Below are 25,740 nucleotides of genomic sequence, written 5' to 3' on the forward strand. Positions count from 1 at the left end.
CTCATCCCATCTAATGTACCACAAGTGATTCAAACACTACGCATTCTGTACGGTAGACCGGAACTACTAATCCGGTCCTTATTGGATAAAATTCATCACGTCCCATCGCCTAAGCACGACCGACCGGAGACTATCATGGAGTTCGGAATATCCGTCCAAAACCTGGTTGATCACCTGATTGCAGCACGACAAGATGATCATCTGACGAATCCTATACTTATGCAGGAACTGGTGGAAAAACTACCGGGTTCACTGAGACTAGATTGGGCTGCATACAGATCTCGACTTCCACGAGCTACACTGCGATCCTTCGGTGAATTCATGTCGGGTCTAGTAACAGCTGCTAGTTTAGTAACATACGAGCTTCCCAAACTTTATAAAATGTGTGACAATGATAGAATGACATTGAGAACTAGAGCAATGATTCAAACGCATTCCTTAGAACCCGGGGCTCCCTTGGCATCGCCCACTTTCGTAGCAAGGGGAAATAAGCTAAGCAAACCGTGTGCTTCTTGTGGTCGGGATGGCCATAGAGTAGCCGAATGTCAAAATTTCATTGCTTTGGCGACGGACGATCAATGGAAGCTAGTACAGGAAAAGAACCTCTGTCGTACCTGTCTGAACAGTCATGGGAAGTGGAAGTGGCCGTTCATGGAAGAGTTGCGAAGTGGAAGGATGTCGTCACAAACACCACACCCTCCTCCATTCGGTCAATTCAATTGGTGTGTCAGCTAGTCATCTATCATCATTTGTAGGTCAGTTCTACCTGTTTCGAATGGTTCCTGTTGTATTACACGGAGAGCAAACAAGTCAGATGGTATTTGCCTTTATCGACGAAGGTTCTTCAGAAACGTTGCTGGAACATTCAACTGCTAAAAGTTTGGGTTTGTCCGGCCCAAAAGAGCCGCTTGTTCTACAATGGACAGGAAGTGTAACCCGTGAAGAATATCATTCCCAACGGGTACAGCTGAAAATATCTGTAAAGGACAGTTCCTCCTATCACGATCTAATAAATGTGCGCACAGTCAGCCGCCTTACACTCCCGACACAAACGCTGAGATATCAAGAAATGGCTAAGCGTTTTCCACATTTACGTGGCTTGCCAATAAAAGATTACACTGCAGCGCAACCAAAACTATTGATCGGACTAAATAATCTCGGTTTATGTGTTCCCAGAAAACTACGAGAAGGCAGTCCTCATGAACCCATCGTTGTGAAGTGTCAACTTGGTTGGAGCATTTATGGCGGGTTCTCAGCTGATCCAGCCCAACGCATGACGGTCAACTTTCATACAGTAGCGTCCTCTACCCCCGATCAGTTATTGAATGAACAATTACGTGACTATTTCACCATCGAAAATAACATGGTGGTCCCTCCGCTAGCGCAGCTCGAGTCCGATGATGATAAACGGGCTAGAATTCTACTAGAAACGACAACACAGCGTGTTGGACGGCGCTTCGAAACGGGTCTTCTCTGGAAGTCCGATGTTATAGAGTTTCCCGACAATTACAGCATGGCTTTGCGCCGTTTACAGTCTCTGGAGCGAAAACTACAGAAAGATCCTGAACTTGAGGCTCTAGTACGACAACAGATAAGAGATTATTTGAAAAAGGGCTATGCACACAAAGCCACAAACGAGGAAATATCATCCAGCGATAGCAGGCGGGTTTGGTACCTCCCTCTGGGAGTTGTGATTAACCCAAAAAAACCCAACAAAATCAGGCTAATCTGGGATGCTGCCGCAACATTTAACGGGGTCTCGTTCAACTCCAAGATTCTCAAAGGTCCAGATCTCTTAACGCCTCTGCCCGCTGTGCTCACGCGTTTTCGACAACATCCAATAGCAATAAGTGGAGACATACGAGAGATGTTTCACCAAATCAGGATACAGAAAAATGATCAGCAGTCACAACGATTCCTGTGGAGGGAGAACTCATCTGAACCACCTCAGATCTACGTGATGGAGGTTGCAACGTTTGGGTCCACGTGTTCCCCAGCGTCAGCCCAATATATAAAAAACGTCAATGCCCAAGAGTTCGCTAATGAATATCCTCGGGCAGCAGAGGCGATCCAGAAAAACCACTACGTGGATGACTACCTGGATAGCTTCCAGAATATGACTGAGGCGATTCAGGTAGACAATGAAGTTAAATTAATACACACGAAAGGCGGATTTGAAATCCGAAATTTTCTTTCAAATTCGACTGAAGTTTTACGAGGAATCGATGGACTATCATCAGAAAGCACAAAAAAACTGCTATTGATGCGGGGTGATTACACAGAATCGGTACTCGGAATGAAATGGATTCCATCGGAAGATGTTTTCACATACACATTCGCCCCTCGAGCTGACCTGGAACATGTCTTCGTCGATGGATACATTCCCACAAAACGGGAAGTGTTGAAGGATGCTTGGACCTGTAAACTCGGTTGGGATGATCCGATAGGTGACAGCCTTTTGGCGCGCTGGAAACAATGGATTGGACTCTTCAACACGCTTCCTCTTCTACGAATACCTCGCAGTTACTTCCAGGCTGATTCTCCAATGAACTTCAATGACCTCCAGTTGCACGTTTTTGTAGACGCCAGCGAGTCTGCGTATTCGTGTGTTGCGTACTTCCGGTTGAAAATTAACGATCACATCAACGTAGCGATGGTAGCGGCCAAGACAAAGGTAGCTCCTGTAAAATCACTCTCCATTCCTAGACTGGAACTAAAGGCCGCAGTCGAAGGAAGTCGCTTGCTTGACTCAGTCAAAAGATACCACACCCTGCCGATTGCAAAATCCTTTCTGTGGAGCGATTCTAAGACTGTTCTAGCTTGGATACAGTCTGAACATCGTCGATATCACAAGTTCGTCGCCGTACGCGTAGGAGAAATACTATCGTCGAGCGAGGTGAACGATTGGCGATGGGTGCCCTCCAAATTTAATCCAGCCGACGAAGCTACAAAGTGGAAGAACGGATCCAACATCAATACAAATAATTCTTGGTTTCAAGGGCCTAGTTTCTTGAAAAAAGATGGAAAGTTTTGGCCAGATCAACTACAAATTTTCACCACACAAGAAGAAATACGTTCCGTCCTTCCACATTGGGTAGCCGTTTCCATCGTAAATCCGTCAAGATTCAGTAAATGGACGATGATGCTGAGATCATTAGCATTCGTATTCCGTTATGTTCAAAACTTGAGACGGAAAATAAAAGGAGATCAACAAGTTTTCGGAGTTCTCACTCAAGACGAATTGGAGAAGGCGGAACAGCTTCTTTGGAAAATAGCTCAACACGACGTCTTCCAGGAAGAAATTTCAGTACTGATCGAAACCCAGGGATCCCCAGATCGCCAGCACCGCACGGTGGCTAAGTCGAGCAGAATTTACAAACGATGGCCTTTCCTCGATCAAAACGGCGTTCTCAGAATGCGTGGGAGATTGGGCACTGCACCACATGTGCCATACGAAGCTAAGTACCCTACGATTCTCCCTCATCAACATAGGATAACATTTCTCCTTGTAGATTGGTTCCACTGCCACTTCCATCATGCCAACCGGGAAACTATTACCAACGAACTAAGACAACGTTTCGAAATTCTCAAGCTTCGTGCCCTCATAAGTCGTGTGGCGCGAAGGTGCTGTTGGTGTCGAGTGATGTAAGTATCGCCAAAACCTCCTGTAATGGCTCCTCTACCAGAAATACGGTCAAAACTCGACTACTTTGGACCTGTACACGTGAAGGTCGGTAGGAGTTTGGCTAAACGTTGGGTGGCACTGTTCACCTGCCTAACAATAAGGGCAGTACACCTAGAAATTGTCCACAGCTTATCGACGGAATCATGCATCATGGCCATCCGTAGATTTGTTTCACGTCGTGGTACGCCAGCTGAATTTTATTCCGACAACGGGACTTGTTTCCAAGGAGCGAACAAGGAGCTAAGGAAAGAAATTGAAACACGGAACACCGAATTGGCCCTGACATTTACTAGCGCAAAAACTAAATGGAATTTTATTCCACCTTCTGCGCCCCACATGGGTGGAATATGGGAAAGACTCGTACGTTCAATAAAATTGGCTGTTGGAACGATAATTGAAGCTCCTCGGCGACCAGATGATGAGACCTTAGAAACAGTGCTCTACGAAGCGGAAGCTATGGTTAACTGTAGACCATTAACTTACATTCCTCTGGAATCAGCAGATGAAGAATCATTGACACCGAATCATTTTTTGCTTGGCAGCTCAAATGGTGTGAAAATACTCCCGACCGAACCTGTTCTTGAACATGCAACGTTGAGAAGTAGCTGGAAGCTGGCACAGTACATAACCGACCGATTTTGGCACAGGTGGATTAAGGAGTATTTACCTGTGATTACTCGTCGATGTAAATGGTTCGAGGAGGTGAGAGATCTGCGAGTTGGTGATCTAGTTCTGGCAGTCAGTGGAGTGGCAAGGAACCAATGGATCAGGGGACGTATAATCGAAATCATACCCGGTAGAGATGGACGAGTTCGACAGGCGTTAGTGAAGACGTCGACCGGAGTGCTGAGAAGACCGGCGGTGAAACTTGCGGTTCTTGACGTCATGGATGGGTGTAAACCCGGTGACGGGTGAGCAAATGTATACATCAGTTCTTCACCAGGATTTACAGGGGGAGGTATGTGCCGATAGAACCCCTCGTTATAGCGATGCAACGTTACATATCGACGACAACTTCACTCGGCATTCGATCCATAAAAACCAGTTCGAACGGAAACAAGACAAACAGAGATCTTTCTAAAGACAAAAAGCGAATAATTGAATCATCGTTAAAAGCAGTGCATCAATTAAAATTCTTTCCATTTTTTCTCAAATGATAGTACACCAAATTTGTAAGTTTATTCGTTATGAAGATTAAATTTGAATTCTAAATAAATGAATTATTGTAGCTTGAAGCACACAGAAACAAATATCGTGTTTGCTATCGAGAGTTGGCGAAAATCTATCCCCACAATACAGTTTGGAAAAAAATATTTTTTTTAATATTTCAAATATGACTTATTTCAAGAAGAAATGTAACCTTTCAACGTTAAGGTGAAATTTGAGTGGCTTTTACATGTACAGTGGGGTAAAAATAGTGATTTTTGGAGATTTTGCTTGATTTTTTACCAGGAATTCTTTATATCGATATTGCAGCCAAATTAAGAAAGATAGAATTTGGGTGTCAAAGAACAAATTGATAGGAACAATCCAATTAGTATAATTTTTAGGATAAAAGTAATAATAACACATTAAAAATTATTAACTTTTAAGTTTTTCACTTCCAAAATGTTATTAAAATACACTAATTTAGATGTTCCACTACTATATCCTATAATAAATTTTCTCATTTCCAAATGAAGGCAACAGAGTTGTCTTCCGTAGCGCACTTTTTAATGTAGAGCCAGTTTGAGGCAACAGAGTCCGAAACAGAAAAAAAGTCGAAATAAATTGAAAATGCCCAAAGGCCAAAAAACATTTTAAACCTAAAATAGACGTAGGGAGAAATTTGAATACAAACTAGAGTAGTACTGAATCTCAAAATAAAAAAAAATAAAATTCAATTTTAAATAAAAATAAAAATTAATTTAATTTTTTTTAGTGTTTGATTTTCTGATGAAAAAATTGTTTGAAAATATTGATCGATACATCTAAGTAAGATGTACTTTAAGTTTTCATATTGTTGTCTCAAAGCTATTGAAATGGCGTGAAAAAACGAAAAGGTGAATCTTTCACCATAGATCCTATGGTGTACCATATAAGGGCTTGAATATATGGTATTACTGCCAAAATGTTTTATTTAGTACCCTATACAACATTTTCCATACAGCTGGTGATTTGGTTTGGGGGACTTTTCACTCCCTTACCCAGCCAGACTCTTTGGAAATATAAAAAAAATAAAAAAAAATTTTTTTGTACCGCGCAACACTGAAAAAAATCTGAAAAAAATGACACATATCTAGTAAAACCGTAGAAACACATTGAAATATGAATTAGAGAAGTACTGAATCTGTAAATCAAAATAAAATATATATAAAAAAAATGTTTTTTAGAACTAAAATTTTTGATGAAATTTTTTTTTTGATAATTTTTCTTGATACACCGTAGTGAGATGCACATTCAGTATTTTTTTTTAAATTTTTATCTCGAAGCTTTTGAGGATGGCGTGAAATAAACGAAAAAGTACGTTTTTCGCTATAGATCCTATGTAAAACCACATAGGGGTTCAAATAATCTGTCAAAATTTCTTATTTAATATCCAATTTTTACTCCCGGGGCCAGGCTCTTTGTTGAAAGCTTCAAAAAAAAAAAAAAAAAAAAAAAAAAAACACGGGAAAAGATGAAAAATCTGAATGTCATATATTGATAATTTTTTTTTACATTTATCATACAATCAAAAACAACATTTCTTCCCTTATTCTATCACTATCAACATCGTCACGTGCATTTAAAGAATCTGTTCCGTCTTTTTCTGGTTCAATGAATTTTTCTATCTCGTGTGAACTGTTGAACGTTATGGGCAAATTGTGCAAGCGCAACACACGTTTATGGGGGTCTTCGTAGCCACTTGGTTGTGCATTCGCTTACTAGGCGATCGATCCTGTGTTCAAACTCAGGACCCTTAATTGACCATCTTTGTGTTGTTATAGAATAACTACATCCACGCAACAATCTTCAGCGATGGAGATCGATCCACGGTGGAACGAAGATCGATTCATCCAACTCTGCTCTGCTCTGCAAGAAACATCGGGCTGTTGTGCTATTGATAATATATTTAAAAAAATAGCCTACCTAGCGACACTCATATTATGCAAACGCACTTGATGCGCGCTGAACGGAAAGCGCAGCAAGAAAACGTGTTAACTCTCCTGTACTCGCGCGAGAAATCGTAACTTTTATACTCACAGACTGTGCGTGTCTCTGTGATATTACTATTGTGTATTTTTAGGCGTTATTGGTATTTATTTAAAGAAAAAGATATAATTGAATAAAGAAAAACCCCACAAAATTCTGTTTCTCCAACTTCCTTCAGTTTTAATAATCATTTAAATCAGTCACCTCTTTGATTCTCGCGAGTATAGGAGGGTTAAAAATTAATGCAGGTTTCTTTCCTTGATGGACTGCTTATTCAAAGCTGTTACGTTCAGGTAAAATCAATTGATAACATCCCAAACACATTTATCACCCGCCTAAAAAACTAAACGGAATTCCCGAGCGAAATCATGTAAACAAAAACAACGAAACAACAACGCTCCAATTCTCAGGAAAATGTGGGAGAATGACATGAAGAACAGTTTGCTTCTATAGAAGAACAGTTCTCTTGGCGTGGCACCGACAAATTGACAAATTTCCTATCGACGGAAAATTCTTTGAATAAAGTAGAGTTTTTCCTATTAATGCAATAAACATGTGTTTTTTTTTTAAATCGGTTTCATACTTGTACACCTGCTATATTGCACACACAAATGCTACGTTATTGTGCACATCAAACGCAATAGTCAAATATAAATGAATAAATATAAGCATGAGACCGTTTTTACATGCCAGCGTCGTCTACATGTGACACTTATCTCTTATAATCAAATTTCCTTCAGAAGTGATCCTCTAACAAACAACCCATCCCACTAAGGGTTTTTTTTCTGAAGCATTTGCAATTGTAAGCACCATTTGATCAAGCTGAAATTTACACTTCCATGTGCACATTGTATAGCGGTAAATCCGTTGATACACTATCGCGCTAAAAGCTCCCCACAAATTGCAAAGCTCCGTGGGTTTTTCCATCACGCAAACATTCGCACGTTCGCCGTAACCAATACCTTCGTTCGGCAGCACCAATCCGGGAAAAAAAGCACCGTTCCTGAATGAAGGACCCCTTCGGGCCAGGACGTTCTCGAATGACCATGCGCACGCATCGCTTTCATTCATACCGTACGCGAGGCCGAGCTCGTGAGCAGTCTCTCGGTGTCGACAGGAACAACATCCGAACGCTATAAAAAGGATTGTACGGGCTCGTCACTCTTCAGGCGATTCCCGTTGCAGCACCGAGCAACAAGCGGTAGTGATTCTGGAGGAGTGCTAGCTGATAGGAGCATTCTTCCCTATAAGCATAAGATAACAGGTGCATTGAATCATTGTCGTGCCATCAGGAGCTGGGCGAGAGTGAGATAAGTGATAGTGTGGGAGTGTAGTGCAGTTCGCGTGACCAGTGGATTCGCAAATCGTGAGTGAAAGATTAACTAAGCAGTGGAAGAATTAGAAAAGAGAAACACAAAATTCTAATCCATCAGAAAGCATAAAAAGTGTTCGGTATCCGACGGATGCAAAGAAAAAGCTTCCGACAGGGAGCATTTTAATTGAATTTCCTCTCCCTGTCTCTCTTACCGTTCGCCGCTATCCGCTCGGTGGAGGTGACTGCGTGTGCGGGGTGGAAAAACAGAGCGCGAGAGGTGTGTCTGATATTGGAAAACGGATTCTAGCCTGGCGAGGAGAGCCAACACGACGACCGAGTGAGCGAGTGTTTTGAGCATCGTTTTCCTGTTGCCTACAAAACGCGTGCGGGGGTGACATTTAGCAGCGAAGTGGAAAAATAAACAAAAGTGCAAAATAATAGAGACAAGTGGGTATCTCTGCCACCGTTGGAGAATATTGATGCACTTTTCGAACGAATAAATCTTGGCTGGAAATAACTGCCAAGCGAACGAAAGGAAAATAGAAGGAAAACGGGTGCTAGTGTGAGTGTTTGTCGTCTATCAGTGTCAGGAGAGACGACAGGAAGCAGAGGATTTTTCGTGGAGAGTGTGTAAACTGACGAATAGATCCGTTTTTTCCTCTTCGAGTGGACAACATGGGAGACTTTGGAGTTCTTTTACCGCCAAAATTGTTCTTGAGTGTTTCGACGCTGCTGTTTTTCGTCATTCAAGTTGTAAGTAGCAAACTTTTTTATATTCAAAAATCGTAGGCGTAGGAGTCGCGTGGAATACTTATTTTTACCGTTCATGCTCATGAATAATTGCTCGATGTTAAGTCAATGTAGTGTATGGACAATTAAATAATCAAAGTAGACCAAAATTCAACAAAAATATTGTTAATATTGTTGATTGAGAAAATCTAAGTTCATTTGCCATATATTCTTTCCGTAGTGGAATTTCATATGTTCCAAATAATAATTCAACGAATATTCCTTTCTATTGATACGAGCAGATAGTTAATTTAGAGACTTCGATAAAATTTCATAGCTATAGTATCTTGAAATGAATACATGTTCTTCTCATATTAGGTAACGTGGAGTTGGACTGCTTTGGACCTTTTCTAAATTTTCTTCCGTTCGAAATATAATAACTACTGTGGATGAATTTCAAATATTTTCCCCTATATTTGATGTAGATGTTTATTTAAATTTTTTTTATACATAATATGAACCGCTGAATCGATTGAGACTTAAACCTTTTGTTTTGGTTTTTGGTTGTTCGTACTGACCGGGGGTTACATTTGACACTTTAAAAATAATTGAATTTAACAGAAAAAATAGTTATTTTGGATAATCTCTGATTATTCGCTTAGAACCATGAATATAAAACATGATGTTCAGGAATTCATGTCATCCATTGCTTCATGCTTGATTTAGACGCTCTATCAATGATTCTCCAACCAAATAGATTTCCATGCAACCATAAGGATAAGACCTTTTCACTGTATGATTCCAATATTCCTTAACCTAGAAGCAAAGATAATTCTCGGCGATAGTGCCCTCAAAAACTTTCTGATAAAGCTCTCGAATTGTTGCATTGCACCGAACTCTCACAAGAGACATTCCTTCATCATATTGGAACTTCCGCGAGAGAAATACAGTAATGCTTTCGAATCCGGACGCTTTTTAATCCGGACACTTTGCATTACATTCAATATAATACCACAGCCATAATTTTTGTTGTTGCATTTTTTGCATGTTGAATTAATGCGATTGATAGTTACTAATCTATCGCATTAATTCAACGTGAGAAAAATGTTATGGCTGTGGTATTATATTGAATACTAGCTGTCCCGGCAAACTTCGTCCCGCCAAAAATTGATTTTTCGTTACCACATTCACGTTTTCTTACTAAGCACACGTTCATGGGTCCAAACGCAGAACTGTTCATTGATTGATTTTTTAATCTACCCTTTAAAATTATCTTTTGCTATAAAATTTCTAGTACTTCTACCAAAACTCGTCATTATAATATCAGATTATTTTCAGACACAATTCTCGTTCAAAATTTTCCATCCACTTGCAAATAACATGTTTCTCCGTTACAGGGAATAAATGTTTGATACAGAAAATATGATAGAATAAAGACAGCCGTAAATCGGATAATTTTTTTCTCGAGTTTTGCTCTTACACTCTTACACATACGGTGATCCATTTTCATTTATATAGAAAAAAAGGTATAGGAATGCGTTTCATCACATGAAAATCCATTTCCACTTTCGAACAAATATCAATTTTGTTAGCGTAAACATGAAATGAACCAACAACGCTTGGCACTATGTAATTGTACAACATTTGCGAATTGAATATTCCGAATTTTCCCATTTTATTCAGAGTTTTCCGAAAATTTTCAATTGTCATGTTTGGTTGGAATATGTTTGGTTGAAATATGTGTATTATTTTTACTGGACTCCCTCTCCATTTCACAGGAGGGAGGGGTGTCATACCATCATAGAAACATGTCTCGTATTCAAAAACCTTCACATGCCAAATTTGGCTCCATTTGATTGATAAGCTTTCGAGTTATTCAGAAAATTTGTGTTTCATTTGGTCGGTGTTAAGTCAGACCGGACCAAGTGACATTTTTATGATTTAGAGAAAAACGAGCTACAAAGGGTTTCGTTTGAGCGTTCAAAACAATTTCGATAAGTTATTCTTGCTGTACGCGTGATTTTTCAAATCTGATAAATGTAGAATGTAGCTTACAAAATGTTTAACATAATGCAATCAATAACTCGAAATTTTTAGTTTTGCGACATGGTTCGCTCTGACTTAGCACCGACCATTTGTAAGTTAGCCTCCCCTTAGAGAAGAGGGAGGAGTGTCTATTCACCATAGAAACGTTTATCGATCTCTAAAACCTCTATATGCCAAGTTTGATTCCATTTGCTTGATAAGTTCGGGAATTATTTAGTCCTCCCCCCTCTTCAAAGAGAAAGAGGAGCAGTCTTCCGAAAAACACTTACACATGTCCACGCGATGTGAAAATTCCATGTTTTTGTTTGAACTCGAACATGATTTCCGCTAGTGTTGAATGTCTATACCAAACACGAAAAATGATACACAAACATAAACATGTGAAAACAAACATGATGTTTATAATTCAAGAACATCATGTACAAACATATCACCCAATGTCGCAGTATTCACTGCTTCCGTTTCGTTTCTTTTCAAACACGGAAAGAATTATTTCATCCCAAAACATTGTTTCGTAGAATACTTTTTCACAGAAACGAACTTGAAATTTAGTTCGCATTACAAAAATTGCACGAACTAAGATGCTATGAGTTCATGCACATTTTGCAAGTTTGAATAAATAATCCTTGATTTCGTGCAAAGAAAACATTCTCTGAATGAAAAGAAGTTTTCTATGAGATTTTTTTTGCGTGCATGTTGGCAATTGAAGTCTGGGGAACCGACTGCACAGCGGCGACGTAGTCCGAATGCTGACCAAATAAATAAATACCCAAAAATTAGTTTTAGATGCAACCTCCAGCGGCATACAGCAGAGAAATTTCAGCAGCTTAAACACACCATTAATTTCTCGATGTTATCACAAACTGAATGAAAGAAAAAACTAAAAGCTACACTTACACTACACTACATATGCTATGTGTGCATGCGTTTGCTTAATCCTTTATTCTCCTCTTCTTCGCTCGTTTTATAGCTCGGGTCGCCTTCGAACAAGCAGTATTGGCCATTTGTATTCAAAGATCCAGTCAAAATTGTTGCTCCCGGGGTCGAGTGGTTAACGTCACGCCTAACATGTCACTGCTGAATAATTCTGGTACTTTATATTCGATTAAAATTATAGAAATATTGTAATAAAAATTTGTGGTGGGTAACTAAACATCTCCGCCACGCTCTATTTAAATAGCTAATAATAGCGAATGTTACATGAATTCAATATATAAATTGATGCGTGCACTAAATAATGATATCAATTGTGAAGAACTCTGATATCAATCGACTTTTATTTTGTTCAGAACAGATAAAGAGGTTTATTTTATTTGTCCAATATTTTAGACGAAGCACCCATTATCATGGTAGGAAAACATTTTTTTCCATGACAACATACCAACACACCACGCGTTGTTGAGTGGTGGTGGTGTGGTGTCCGATTCGCTTCTTCTACTCTACGCACTGCCGGTGCTTGGGGTGAAAGTGCAAGAGAAACTGTACACCATGTTCGAACATCATGTGAAACATTAGGATTAAACATCGTATGTCCAAACATACCACGAATACAAACATGTCACATTTCCAAATATTGGTACGAAAAAATCATGTTTGTATTCAAACACAAAACTGCGAACAGCAGCGTGGACATGTTTATCCCGGACGCAGTGTTTTTTGTGAAACATGGAAGACTGAAGAGGAGTGTCTATTCATCATAGAAACGTTTCGTTCCCCCTTAAACCTTCACATGCCTAATTTGGGTCTTTTGATTGATTAGTTTTCGAGTTATGCAGAAATTTGTGTTTCATTTGTATGGCAGTCCCCCCTTAGAGAGGGAGAAGTGTCGATTCACGATAGAAATGCTTCATGCCCCCTAAAACCTCCACATGCCCAATATGGCTCAATTTGCTTGATTAGTTCTCGAGTTATGCAGAAATGTGTCTTTCATTTGTACGGGGGCCCCCTTAGAGAGGGGGTAGGATTGTCGAACTACCATAGAAACGTTTATCGATCCCTAAAACCTCTATATGCTAGGTTCATTCTATTTGTTTGATTAGTTTTTTCACCCTCCCCCCTCTTTAGAGACGGGAATGAAGTATCAAACCACCATAAAAACATTTATCGCCCCCTAAAACCTCTATATGTCAAGTTTGAATTCGTTTTCTTGATTAGTTCTCGAGTAATATAGAAATTTGTGTTTCATTTGTATGGCAGCCCACCCAGAGAGGGAGGAGGAGTGTCTACTCACCATAGAAACATTTCTCGTACCCAAAAACCCTCACAGCCCAAATTTGGCTCAATTTGCTTGATTAGTTTTCGAGTTATGCAGAAATTTGTTTTTCATTTGCATGGAGCCGCCCCCCTTAGAGAGGGGGGAGAAGTGTCGAACTACCATAGAAACGTTTATCGATCTCTAAAACCTCTATATGCTAAGTTTTATCCATTTGTTTGATTAGTTCTCGAGTTGTTCAGCACCCTCCCCCCTCTTTAGAGAGGGGAAAGAAGTATCAAACCACCATAAAAACATTTATCGCTCTCTAAAACCTCTACATGTCATGTTTGATTTCGTTTACTTGATTAGTTCTCGAGAAATATAGAAATTTGTGTTTCATTTGTACGGCAGTCCCCCCTTATAGAGGGGGGAGGAGTGTCGAACCACGATAGAATCGTTTCTTGCCCCCTAAAACCTTCACATGCCATATTTGGCTTCTTTCGCTTGAGTAGTTTTCGGATTATGCAGAAATTTATGTTTCTTTTGTATGGCAACCCCCCATAGAGAGGGAGGAGGAGTGTCTACTCACCATAGAAACATTTCTCGTACCCAAAAACCCTCATGGCCCAAATTTGGCTCAATTTGCTTGATTAGTTTTCGAGTTATGCAAAAATTTGTTTTTCATTTGTATGGAGCCACATACCCCCCCCCCTCAGAAAGGGGGGAAGAGTGTCAACTCACCATAGAAACGTTTCTTGACCCCTATAACCTTCACATGCCAAATTTGGCTCCATTTGCTTAAGTAGTTTCCGAGTTATGCAGAAATTTGTGTTTCATTTGCATGGCAAGAGAGGGAGGAGCAGTGTCTACTCACCATAAAAACATTTCTCGTACTCAAAAACCTTCACATCCCAAATTTGGCTCCATTTGCTTGATTAGTTAGCACCCTAAAATCTTCAAATACCAAATTTGGTTTCGTTTACTTGATTACTCGAATAATGCAGAACTTTGTGTTTCATTTGTATGACAGTTCCCCCTTAGAGAGGGGGAGGGGTCTAGAACTATCATAAGAACCTTTCCCGACCCCAAAAACTTCTACATACCAATTTTCATGTCGATCGGTTCAGTAGTTTCCGAGTCCATAAGAACCAGATAAACAGATAGACAGAAATCCATTTTAATATATATAGATGACATGTCACAATTTACACATTACATTTTATTGACTCTTTTCAATCAAAGTTTGGTGAACGTCTGTTTATGAAACTTGACCCACGCGTTCTCGCGGTTTGACACTTCTAGAGTAATTTGGTTATTCGATTTGATTACACGATATTATTTTTCATTCATAAATATATAAATCAATTGTCCAAATAAAACATATGATCGTCAAAATGGAAAATGCCCAACAGTTTTTATGTGTTTACATTCCTGCATTGGGAGACCTTGTTTGTACAGCCCTATTTATGTTCACATTACTCTATAAATCGTGAGAAGTTGTTTCAATAATGAATGAAATGTTGAGTCTGTAACGGTTGTTTTTAAACTGCATATTAACCACTTCAATTTCAATATCCATTTGAAATTTCTGTCGTACCTCTACTCTGTGCTCAAAGCAAGACTACATGAACGCCAATCTGCTGGAATAATTATAGCATTATCGTGGGATATAAATACAAAACAACAGAGAACGCAATTGGAAAACCTACCAGAATATTCCACGTTCAATTTAGTTAATATCAGTTCAATCGAAGCGTGGTGGTGCTCCATAAAATCTAGCTACTGCGGACACTATTTTCGGCCACCCGACCCCACAGAACCATAAATTATTACGGTTACGGAGGAATGGAGCTTGAATGCAGCTAGGACCCGGCAAGCACACTAATTTTAGTTGAAGCGCTCTGTGCATACAGCAATCGCCCCCGCTTCTTTGTTCACTCGCTACCAACTCAACCAGGGGCAGGAGCATTAAATTAATTGTTTCGATAATAGCAAATAAATTCACAATGCTGTCGTTTAGTATTAATGTTGCAGTGGTGGGCTCATAAAATCGCTATCCTATTAGCAACGAATTGGAATTGTATTGATGTTTGTTTTTGTAGTTCGGTTAAAGTCAATTCAAAAGTAATTTTACTAGCGATTTTGTTTCTGAATATTTTACATTTCAATCATGAACAAGTGCACTTCACGCTTGAGGAGTTACAGTGTAAAAAAAATAGTTACCCGGCGGCAACTTCCGAGTCACACAATGTGCAGACGCCGACTGCCATCAAAGTCAAAAGGTGTCACCAACCGGAAGAAGAGCCATGTTCATCAGAGCATCCGACTGTGTCACTCCACATCGTGACTTCTTGTCTCGAGAGCTGCACCGAGCTGCATGAAGCGCATCATTCCGCCCCGCAGACTATTCAGTGCGTACAACATAAAATGTGAACAAGTTGTCTGCAGCATTTCTACCTCCAGAACTGCACGCTACGCTATGTCAACTGCTCTGGGGGGAAACTCTGTCAACTCAGGCTGAGTTGAAAAAGACAGCAGGATGGCATCACATTCGGCCCGGGATTTGTTTGATGAAGAGAAGGATTTCGGAGGACAGCAGTTTTTTCAATAATTCGGAAATAAAATGATGAAGACTGGATAGGAGCTCGGCTTTTGAAATAATCTGCATCGTTTAGATGAGAAGAAGAGATTATGAGTATTACTGAGTTGCGTACGATTGGGTTCAGGATATTCCCTTCGTTCTCGTGTGGATTTGTGATCGGTTGCGGAGCTTTCCGCATTTGCTCAGATAGATCTCTAAACAACCCAAGAGAAAGGGAAACCACATCGTCTAACGTCACACACAATCTCTCTTGCGGGACCCCTGCTAGTGAATGAAGCGTGGGAGGCAGTGATGTGGGATTTCAATTTGTATGCAAAACTTGGTGAAAATATAGTTCTGGCCAGCTCTTACATCTTTTTCGGCAGAACACACAGACACACAGGCCACACGGTAGTAGTTTCCTGTGAACGCCACAAGGAGTAGTTGGAACCACAGGATATGAACATGGCAGAAGGATAAACTTTTGCGTTTGCGAATTCAATTTTCTTGCTGAATACCGCTGTTGATTTGCATGCAATCCCGAATGATGTATGGGGTTGGAAATTGAAATTTTATGTTTCGGCTAGGAGAATCTGCCGGATCAATGGGTGCCGACAAGGTGCTGCGAGATGGGAGCCGGATGGATGATAATAACCGCAGGATAGTGCACAGAATGGGTAGAGTTCGTTCTCGAGACAACCGCAGGATCTGGTATTAGTTCAATATGTTCGCACAGAGTTTGTTCTAGGAAGCTTCTGATTGGTGGTGTGGAGGGATAGAACGGTGCGAACCAATTGTAAAAGTTTTCTATTATTTAGAGAAAAACCAGAAAGACATTAGACTGATGAGAGGGGAGGAGTATGAAAAAAAATCTTGCAGTGTATTTTTATCCGAACCCAATAGCAGGTAATCAGAAAAACTGGAAAAAGTATATATCCCGATCTGAACAGTCAAAAATTACATTCTATTTCATTCTATGATAGTATTCGAAGTGATAAACAAACGAATTGAATAAATTAATTTCGCAACTATATATCTCTCTACAGCCATTCCATGCCAAACCGATATAGTGGTTCTCAGATTTTCGTCAAAAGTGGTAGTTTTGTTCTTTATCGCAAATTATGAGACCCGTATTTTTAATTTTTTTGTTAGGGTGATTATTTCCATTTTAGGGTTGTCCGATAAAATCAACTTTTTCCTCTTTTTTCCAAAAATGACTTTTTTCAAAAATTCATGACTTTTGAACTACTAAACCGATTCAGATGATCGACATATCAAATTAAAGCCAATTATACTATACCTGCAGAAAATATGAATTCTTCTCTCGTTATTATTGATTGTATTCCTTTTTTTAGACCAAAGGCGCTATGGTTTTTTATATTTTTTCTGGAAAGCTGAGGATTTTTCACACAACATATCTTGAAACCAGAGAGGTGTTTTTTTGTGTTAGAGTTTTGATTTTTCAAAGTTAGCCGATGGTCCAAAAAAAATCATTTTTTTCTCATTTTTCCACTACAAAAAATCATAACTTTTGATCTACTGCACCGATTTAGATGATCGACATATCAAATAAAAGACAATGAGCTAGTCTTGTTTCAAAAATATTACACTCTGAAAAAAAATGGATTTTGTTTTTGTAATTATTGATTATATTTGTTTTTTATAGCTTACATCGTTTCGGGACCAAGGGGGCCATATTTTTAATTTTTTTTCCGAAAGCTGAGGTTTTTTCATATAATATATCCGAATACCAGAGAGGTGTTATTTTTCGTTTTTTAGTTATGATTTTTCAAAGCTAACACGGTTTCAGTTTTCGTTCAACATTTCTATGCAACTAGACTGGATGTATGTGATTATAAAATTATGTATGTGATTATAAAATATAAATTAATTGGCAAATGTGTTATCTTTTCAAAAAAAGCTAGTTAGTAGACTTTAATTCGATATGTCGATCATTTGAATCAGTTCAGTAGTTCAAAAGTAATACATTTTTGAAGAAAGTCATTTTTGGGAAAAAAGGGGGAAAAATATTTTTTGGACCATCGGGTAACTCATAACTCAAAAACGAAAGAAAACGCCCCCTTGATTTCGAGATATGTTGTGTGAAAATTCCTCAGCTTTCCAGAAAAAATATAAAAAAGTATAGCGCCTTTGGTCCCGAGACTATGAAAACAATAAAAAACGAATGCAATGAATAATAACGAGAGCAGAATTCAAATTTTCTGCAGGTATAGTGTTTTTAAAAAAGACCAGGTGATTGGCTTTAATTTGATATATCGGTCATCTGAATCGGTTTAGTAGTTCAAAACTTATGAATTTTTGAAAAAATTGAATTTTTGGGCCACCCTAGAATATAAATGGTCACCCAAACAAGAAAATAAAACAATACGAGTCGCATAATTTGCGATAAAGAACAAAACAACCACTTTTGACGAAATTTGACGGTTTGGCATGGAATGGCTGTCTGTATATAATATATAGGCTGTCAAAAAAGTCCTGCGGTATTTCCCCGAGGTGTCGTTGTTAGCGCGTAGTTCTAGTTGTATTCATTGTATCGAGTCATACTATAGCTTGTTGGAAAGGTATTTCGGCGCTATAATATAGTCCTTGACAGTGTTTTGTTTGGTTAAGTCGTTCGTGAGTTATAGTGTCGCAAATATGGAGCAAAATAAAGAGAAAATCCGACATATTTTACAGTACTACTATGACAAAGGCAAAAATGCATCTCAAGCTGCCAATAAAATTTGTGCAGTTTATGGACCCGACACAGTTTCCATTTCCACCGCACAATGATGGTTTCAACGTTTCTGTTCTGGTGTAGAGGTCGTCGAAGATGCGCCACGCTCCGGAAGGCCTGTCGTCGAAAATTGCGACAAAATCACTGAATTAGCCGAGAAAGACCGGCATAGCAGCAGCCGTAACATCGGCCAAGAGCTGGGGATAAGTCATCAAACCGTTATTAACCATTTGAAGAAGCTTGGATTCACAAAGAAGCTCGATGTATGGGTGCCACACAAGTTGACGCAAAAAAAACATCTTTGACCGTATCGACGCATGTGAATCGCTGCTAAATCGCAACAAAATCGACCCGTTTCTGAAGCGGATGGTGACTGGCGATGAAAAGTGGGTCATTTACGACAACGTGAAGCGCAAGCGGTCGTGTTCGAAGCGCGGTGAGCCGGCCCAAACCATCGCCAAGCCCTCATTAACGGCCAGGAAGGTTCTGCTGTGTGTTTGGTGGGATTGTCAAGGAATAAACTATTATGAGCTGCTTCCCTATGGCCAAACGCTCAATTCGGACCTGTACTGCCAACAACTGGACCGCTTGAAGGTAGTACTCATGAAGAAGAGGCCATCTTTGATAAACAGAGACCGCATTGTCTTCCATCAGGACAACGCCAGGCCATACACTTCTTTGGTGACGCGCCAGAAGCTCCGGGAGCTCGGATGGGAGGTTCTTTTGCATCCGCCGTATAGTCCGGACCTTGCACCAAGTGACTACCACCCGTTTTTGTCCATGGCGAACGAGCTAGGTAATCAGAAGTTTGCCACAAAAGAGGCCTGTGAAAATTGGCTATCCGAGTTTTTTGCCAATAAGGAAGCGAGCTTCAATAACAGGGGTATTATGAAGTTGGCAACTCGTTGGGAAGAAGTCATCGAACAAAACGGCACATATTTGACTTAAAACAGATGATTGTAACTAATTTTATGAACAAATGAAAATTCAAAAAAAAAATACCGCAGGACTTTTTTGACAGCCTAATATATATCTTCTATATATATATAAATGGAGTGATGTCTGTCTGTCTGTCTGATTCTTATAGACTCGGAAACTACTGAACCGATCGACATGAAAATTGGTATGTAGGGATTTTTGGGGCCGGGGAAGGTTTTCGTGATATTTTGAGACCCCTCCCCCCTCTCTAAGGGGGGGCTGCCATACAAATGAAACACAAATTTCTGCATTACTCGGAAATTAATTAAGCAAACGAAACCAAAGTTGGCATGTGAAAGTTTTAGGGTGCAATAAATGTTTCTATGATGGTTAGACAGTCCTTCCCCTGCTTAAAGGGGGGGCTGCCATACAAATGAAACACAAATTTCTGCATTACTCGAGAATTAATCAAGCAAATGAAACCAAATTTGGCATGTGGAGGTTTTAGGATGCAATAAATGTTTCTATGGTGATAAGATACTCCTTCCCCCTCTCTTAGAGGGGGCTGCCATACAAATGAAACACAATTTTTTGCATTACTCGGAAATTAATCAATCAAACGAAACCAAAGTTGGCATGTGAAAGTTTTAGGGTGCAATAAATGTTTCTATGATGGTTAGACAGTTTCTATGATGGCCATACAAATGAAACACAAATTTCTGCATTACTCGAGAATTAATCAAGCAAATGAAACCAAATTTGGCATGTGGAGGTTTTAGGATACAATAAATGTTTCTATTGTGTTAAGATACTCCTTCCCCCTCTCTTAGAGGGGGCTGTCGTACAAATGAAACACAAATTTTTGCATTACCCGAGAATTAATCAAGCAAATTAAACCAAATTAGGCATATGGAAACTTTAGGGTGCAATGAATGTTTCTGTGGTGGTTAGAAACCCCTCCCCCCTCTCTTAGGGGTGGCTGCCATACAAATAAAACACAAATTTCTGCATTATATATATATATATATATATATATATATATATATATATATATATATATATATATATATATATATATATATATATATATATATTGTTGTGTTACTATGTTCGTGGTCGAACTCCTCCGAAACGGCTTGACCAGTTTTTAATGTGGGAATGAGAATAGGTCGTAAACTATATATGATACCGATAGGATACCGATTACTGTATATTTAATACCGATTTGGGTGGTCCCATGCAAGAATTTTTTTTCTGTATATTTTTTTTTGTATTTTTTGCATAAATATGGTTTGAAAAAATATATAAATAACCAATTTTCACCTCTATCTCCATTTTTTAATCGCAATATTTGTATCTTTATATAAACAATACCAAGGAAATAATCCGTCGTTACATCAGTTATTTTTTATTGAACAGCCAAAATATTCACTTGAAATAATTTGCATGGCAGAACAACGTTTGCCGTGTCAGCTAGTATACTCTCCAAAAATATTGGTATAATTTTTCACGTAATTTAGCTATCTATTTTTTCAATCTTTTTTTTCAAATCTGATGTCAATTATGACAGAGAACGGTTTTCGGGCAAATAAAGAGATGATAGCGAACTGTTGCACACGATTGTAGTCCGTCGGGTATTTTCTGAATTTTTGGATGCTTGATGCTTACATAAGTATTGAGTTCGATTTCTCGTTAATTAAAAAACTTTTCGCGGAATAAATTTGTCTCGATATGTTTTGATTTTATTGTTTCACTTCCGTCTATCGTACAATAATTATTTTATGTACAGTTCATATTCAAATTATCAATGAGATTAAAGTCGTTCAATTTTTTTTCCACTTTTTGATCAAATGTATGATTTACACCATTGGTTTGAGGCTTATTCTTGGTTGTCTTTGATGACAGATCGACGAACCATATTTGAACCACAACAAATAATATCGTTCCTTCTTCCGCGAAGCTATTGTCCTTGAACTCTCTGTTCTCACAAGGCACCTCATGCAGAACCGTGACATCATCCTCTCATGTATGTGTCGAGAGGACCCACTCAACCAACGCACGATGAATTCCATTTAGTCGGAATGTGTATTATAGCAGCACAACATTCGGAATGTGGCATTCCTCCCAAAAACCCACCCGAATGCCGTTGGTATAACCGCACCCACGTGACCATAATATATTCCCGTTGATTTGTTGCATACTTTCGAATATGATTGCAGCAAGCCTTTCCGTCCCCCCCCCCACGCACACACTCGAGCATTTTCTCCCGAATCATGCGGCATTTTTGCCAGCCAGCCATCATCTTTCTTCTGCTCCTGTTGCGCTGCACTCACTCTGAGCCGGGCGTACTTTGAATCACGTGAAGCAATTACGACGTGTCCTTGCATAACAAATGTACATTTACCTCTTCGTTCCATCCACGTCCCGCGTCCGATTGGTGTGAGCTTTCTTATTTCAACACACCATTTTACGTGTCCGGGTGGCGCCCCTAATGGAATACACAAAAAAAAATACATAGTGATGAGAGCTGAATGGCGATGATGATGACGATGCTAATGGTAACATGCGGTGTAATTGCAGCGTACTTTTCCGTGAGCGCAGGCTGCAAATTCTCTCGGTGAGACCACTATCAATGGGGAACATGGGCTCAATAGTATAATGTGGAAATGTCACTACTTTGTTGGAGGCGTCGTAATAAGCATAATAACAGAAAAATGAATTAAAGAAAATCAGTTTCCTTCACATGTGCGAAAACTACAATGCGTTTGCTTTGAAAGCGATACTTATGTAGTCGCGTGGTTAATTAAAAACGGAACTAGAATTGATGAATGCAACCACTTGTGTTCAATCCTTTAGCGATTCTTGTTTTCCCGTCATTTGGTTTCGGTTGCCTGAAAAACTCCTTCAAATCCTTCAAGTGTACAGAATTATATTTCGACTTACTTTTTACAATTGAAAAGCCAAACAGGGATTACGTTTCACAATTTTAGGAAAAACTTGTTAAATTTGTAATATGTAGTGATATCGTATGTTTACAGTGTTTTTTGGCAAGTCTTGTGTTGAGTCGAAAAAACTCTTAAAATAACGCTGAACGAACTAGTTCACCCGTAAAAGATAATAATGTGAGAGAAAATCATCAGCATATTATTTTGTCATGTCTCACAAATTATTATTGTTTGTTGGTCATTTCCCCATAATTAACTATTCCTTTAGTTCGCTATATCCACTGATTAGTACTCTATAGATACTTGTTCAAAGTGAAATTCCTCGTCACTATTTCCAATTTAGAGACATGTTTGGCAACCAAAACTGTCCGCTTTTAGAGTGTTTGTTGTAGCCATCGTGAGTCTGTGGTTGGAGATGCCCCGAATTGTATCGATTTAGACACCCTCCCGAAGGGTCTGCTGACAAAAGTTGATTGTTGTGGATATCTGTACCAAGCATGAGCCTTAAACTTTTATTTATTTGGTTCGGATTTTCTGTTGCCATTCTGCGTCTTCTTAGATGTTTCATTCTGCGTTGGAGATGTAATTTTGCTAAGAGCTACTGAAAAACTGCATATATATTAAGGAAGATCAGCATTTAAATTTCAGTGCTCAAGGCAGCAAGGAATCAACATTACATGTGATGCTTAGAATTGATTTCACAATCTAGTAATCTACTTTGCTACTCAAGGAAAAGCATTCATTTTTCGGCCCTTGTCATTGTTGTCAAATATTTGTATCAAAGAGTTTTATTATTAAATTTCTTTGATGTCTGTTCTCGCCAGCAACAATTTCGTTATTCTATGTTAACAATGCGGTCGTGTCTTGGAAATCACCCTTCTTTATTTTTTTCTTGGTCCGTTTCACCATGGCTGACGCTTATTTGTGGCCCCTTTGGGTAAAATGTTTGAGTGCCGCTGTACTATATGCAGTTTGTTCATGTATTTCTTTGATTGTGTAATATGAGAATTTAATTCCTTTGCATTTTTCTATTTCATTAGTTTGTTTTTGTGTCTTGTCCTTCGTCTCATCGTCGCCTACCTTTGACAGCCGATCGAACACCAGATGACAATCCTGGTCACTATGCACATCGCTATAGTGCAGGCGGAAACCCTTTGATGGGACAAAGTTATCTTTTTTCGAAAGCTCCTCACCTGACCCTTCATTTGAGAATTTTACCCTTAGTAAACTCGTATACATCACGAGTAATCAGTCCAATCCTACTTGACTAGTATTAAGTCCCAAACTAGCTTTGACTGACATGTGTATGCTTTTAGCTGCTTGGCTATCTGAGAAGATATATATATTGGCATACCTGTATTTTCTAGCCAAACAAATATTTGTACATGTTAGAATAGCTTGTATTTCTGCTTGAAAAACTGTAGGCCACTGTCCCACATGTCGATTCCTGGTCCAGTAATCCCAGCTCCCGTAGATTTACCAATTTTAGATCCATCGGTATAAAACACGAGTGATCCTGGACGAATTTTGGGACCACCTTCTTCCCATTCGTTGCAATTGAATTCAATCACTTTGAAGCGAACACTGAAATTAGTCTTTGTTTCCATCCAGTTTTCATTCATGCTTACTATAGTGTTCAGTTGAAAATCTTTCAATATTTCAACAAATTACGTTTCTATGTTCAACATTTCAACAAATTATGTTTCTATGTTTAGTAGGCGATATTAAAAAATAAGTGATGATGCATATCAGTTGTAAAGCCATTGCATTAATACATATTATTTCGCAATAACGCATTGGAACCCAAGCTTACGGGTCTTATATTAATAATGAGCGTTACTCTAAAGATGTACAAAGAAAACGAACAAATTATTAACACCGATTTGTTCCACTTTTTTTTAAATGTAGCAAGGTGGAAACAGATAAATCTTTTATAATAAGTACGGATCGGGACGACCGTACGATTAAACTGTAAAATAAAAGTGGATAAGAGCGGGTCGAAACGACCGCACAAACGGGTACGCCTCGGGACGACCGTACGGATACAAAAGAAAACAAGAATGCGGTGTAAAAATATTTGCGGATCGGGACGACCGCACAGAACAAGTACGGCTCAGAACGACCGTATAAAAAATGACAATGATGAGAGTGCGGATTGGGACGACCGTGCTGGGTAAAAAGGGGAGTAAAAATTTTTGCGGATTGGGAGGACCATATGAAAAAAAAAATAATGATAAGTGGGCGGATCGGGACGACCGCGCAGAACAAGTATGATCTCGGGACGACCGTATGGAGAACTGAAGCAAAATCCACATACATTTGCTCTTCTCATCTTATTTATTCAATTCGTTTTTTTTCGGGAAGAGAGAATATGTGTGGCATGCCCAGTTTTGGCAACACGGGTATCGTCAGCCCGGCTTCGAGCGGTCTCCGATTATCCGGCGGACGCTCAGGAACACACAACTACCACAGTTCGAATCGAAAGATTCGAGTTTTTTCCATCATCTCTTTCTCTTTTTAGCCCATTGCACGATCCACAGTCCAATATTTTTGTTACTTCTTGGTTTGCTCTTGATAGTTTAATGTTCTGAAATTGTTTTTAGTACATTGTGACTTAGATGACCTTACTGATTTTTCAGGATTTCCCAGACTTTTTAGCACGCTCCCTGATATCCTGGCGAACACTCATTTTATCCTGATTTTTCTGAAACGATCCTGATTTTTCTTGATTTTTGTACTCTTTACATTATTCGTAATGAATATACTGGTTTCCATGCCAAAGTTTTCTTTCATGATAGTTCTTTGTGTCGCACTTGTATGTATCATACATTAAGTTAAATTCTCTAGACGCAAATCTGTACTTAACTTTTTTTATCTCTAGCCTCAATTGTTTCGTGGTTTTACAAAATTACTCAAGAGAAAAATTTTTAATTCACAGTCAATATAAAATGATTTTATATATAATTTGTTCATCTAATTCACAGTAGAATCAACTTTAATGATGGGACTATTGTAAATATATCTATAACAGTACTAAATCATAAAAAATAGGAAAAATTGAACAAGTCTTCCACTGCTGATATGCTTTCCTTATTCGTCGAGTAAAGATTCATTCCAAAGCTATAAACAAAATAACAAAACATTTCGATAATATTAAACATATGGATGTGGATTGACTTAATTACAAGAACTGCGAACAACAACGATCGGCTGAATCTTCTATTTTATTCACGTTGTAGTGATGATGATGATGACCTACCTCATACCCCTACAAAGGTTTGAACTATATTTAACCAAATTAAGATATCAGTATTATAAAACAAAAGAGCGAACTGACTCTGTTGCAGGCATGAATTTCTATTAATCGAACATCATAAATAGGCAAAAACTTTAAAATAGTAGAGAGTCGCCAACAT

The 25,740-nt window shown here is 38.9% G+C and overlaps 2 protein-coding genes across 3 annotated transcripts in view; both read left to right on the top strand.

The window, feature by feature from the left end:
* The first annotated feature begins 814 nt into the window (after positions 1-814).
* On the top strand, positions 815-3,649 carry LOC129765857 (uncharacterized). Its single transcript, XM_055766294.1, has one exon. It carries the CDS (start codon positions 815-817, stop codon positions 3,647-3,649), a length of 2,835 nt encoding a protein of 944 aa, XP_055622269.1.
* Positions 3,650-8,039: 4,390 nt separating this feature from the next.
* LOC129765221 (uncharacterized) overlaps positions 8,040-25,740 on the top strand; it is a 79,288-nt gene continuing 61,587 nt past the window's right edge. For both annotated transcript variants that reach the window (XM_055765288.1, XM_055765289.1), the window contains exon 1: positions 8,040-8,927. In XM_055765288.1, the coding sequence (XP_055621263.1) occupies positions 8,850-8,927 (78 nt within the window). In that variant the 5' untranslated portion in view covers positions 8,040-8,849. The remainder of the gene's footprint in view (positions 8,928-25,740) is intronic.

Source organism: Toxorhynchites rutilus, chromosome 2 (genome assembly GCF_029784135.1).
Source record: "Toxorhynchites rutilus septentrionalis strain SRP chromosome 2, ASM2978413v1, whole genome shotgun sequence".
In the NCBI taxonomy this organism is placed as follows: Eukaryota; Metazoa; Arthropoda; class Insecta; order Diptera; family Culicidae; genus Toxorhynchites; species Toxorhynchites rutilus.

What these genes read in the sequence shown, in the direction of transcription:
- LOC129765857 (XM_055766294.1), top strand. Translation starts at nt 815, where the DNA reads ATGGTATTTGCCTTTATCGACGAAGGTTCTTCAGAAACGTTGCTGGAA.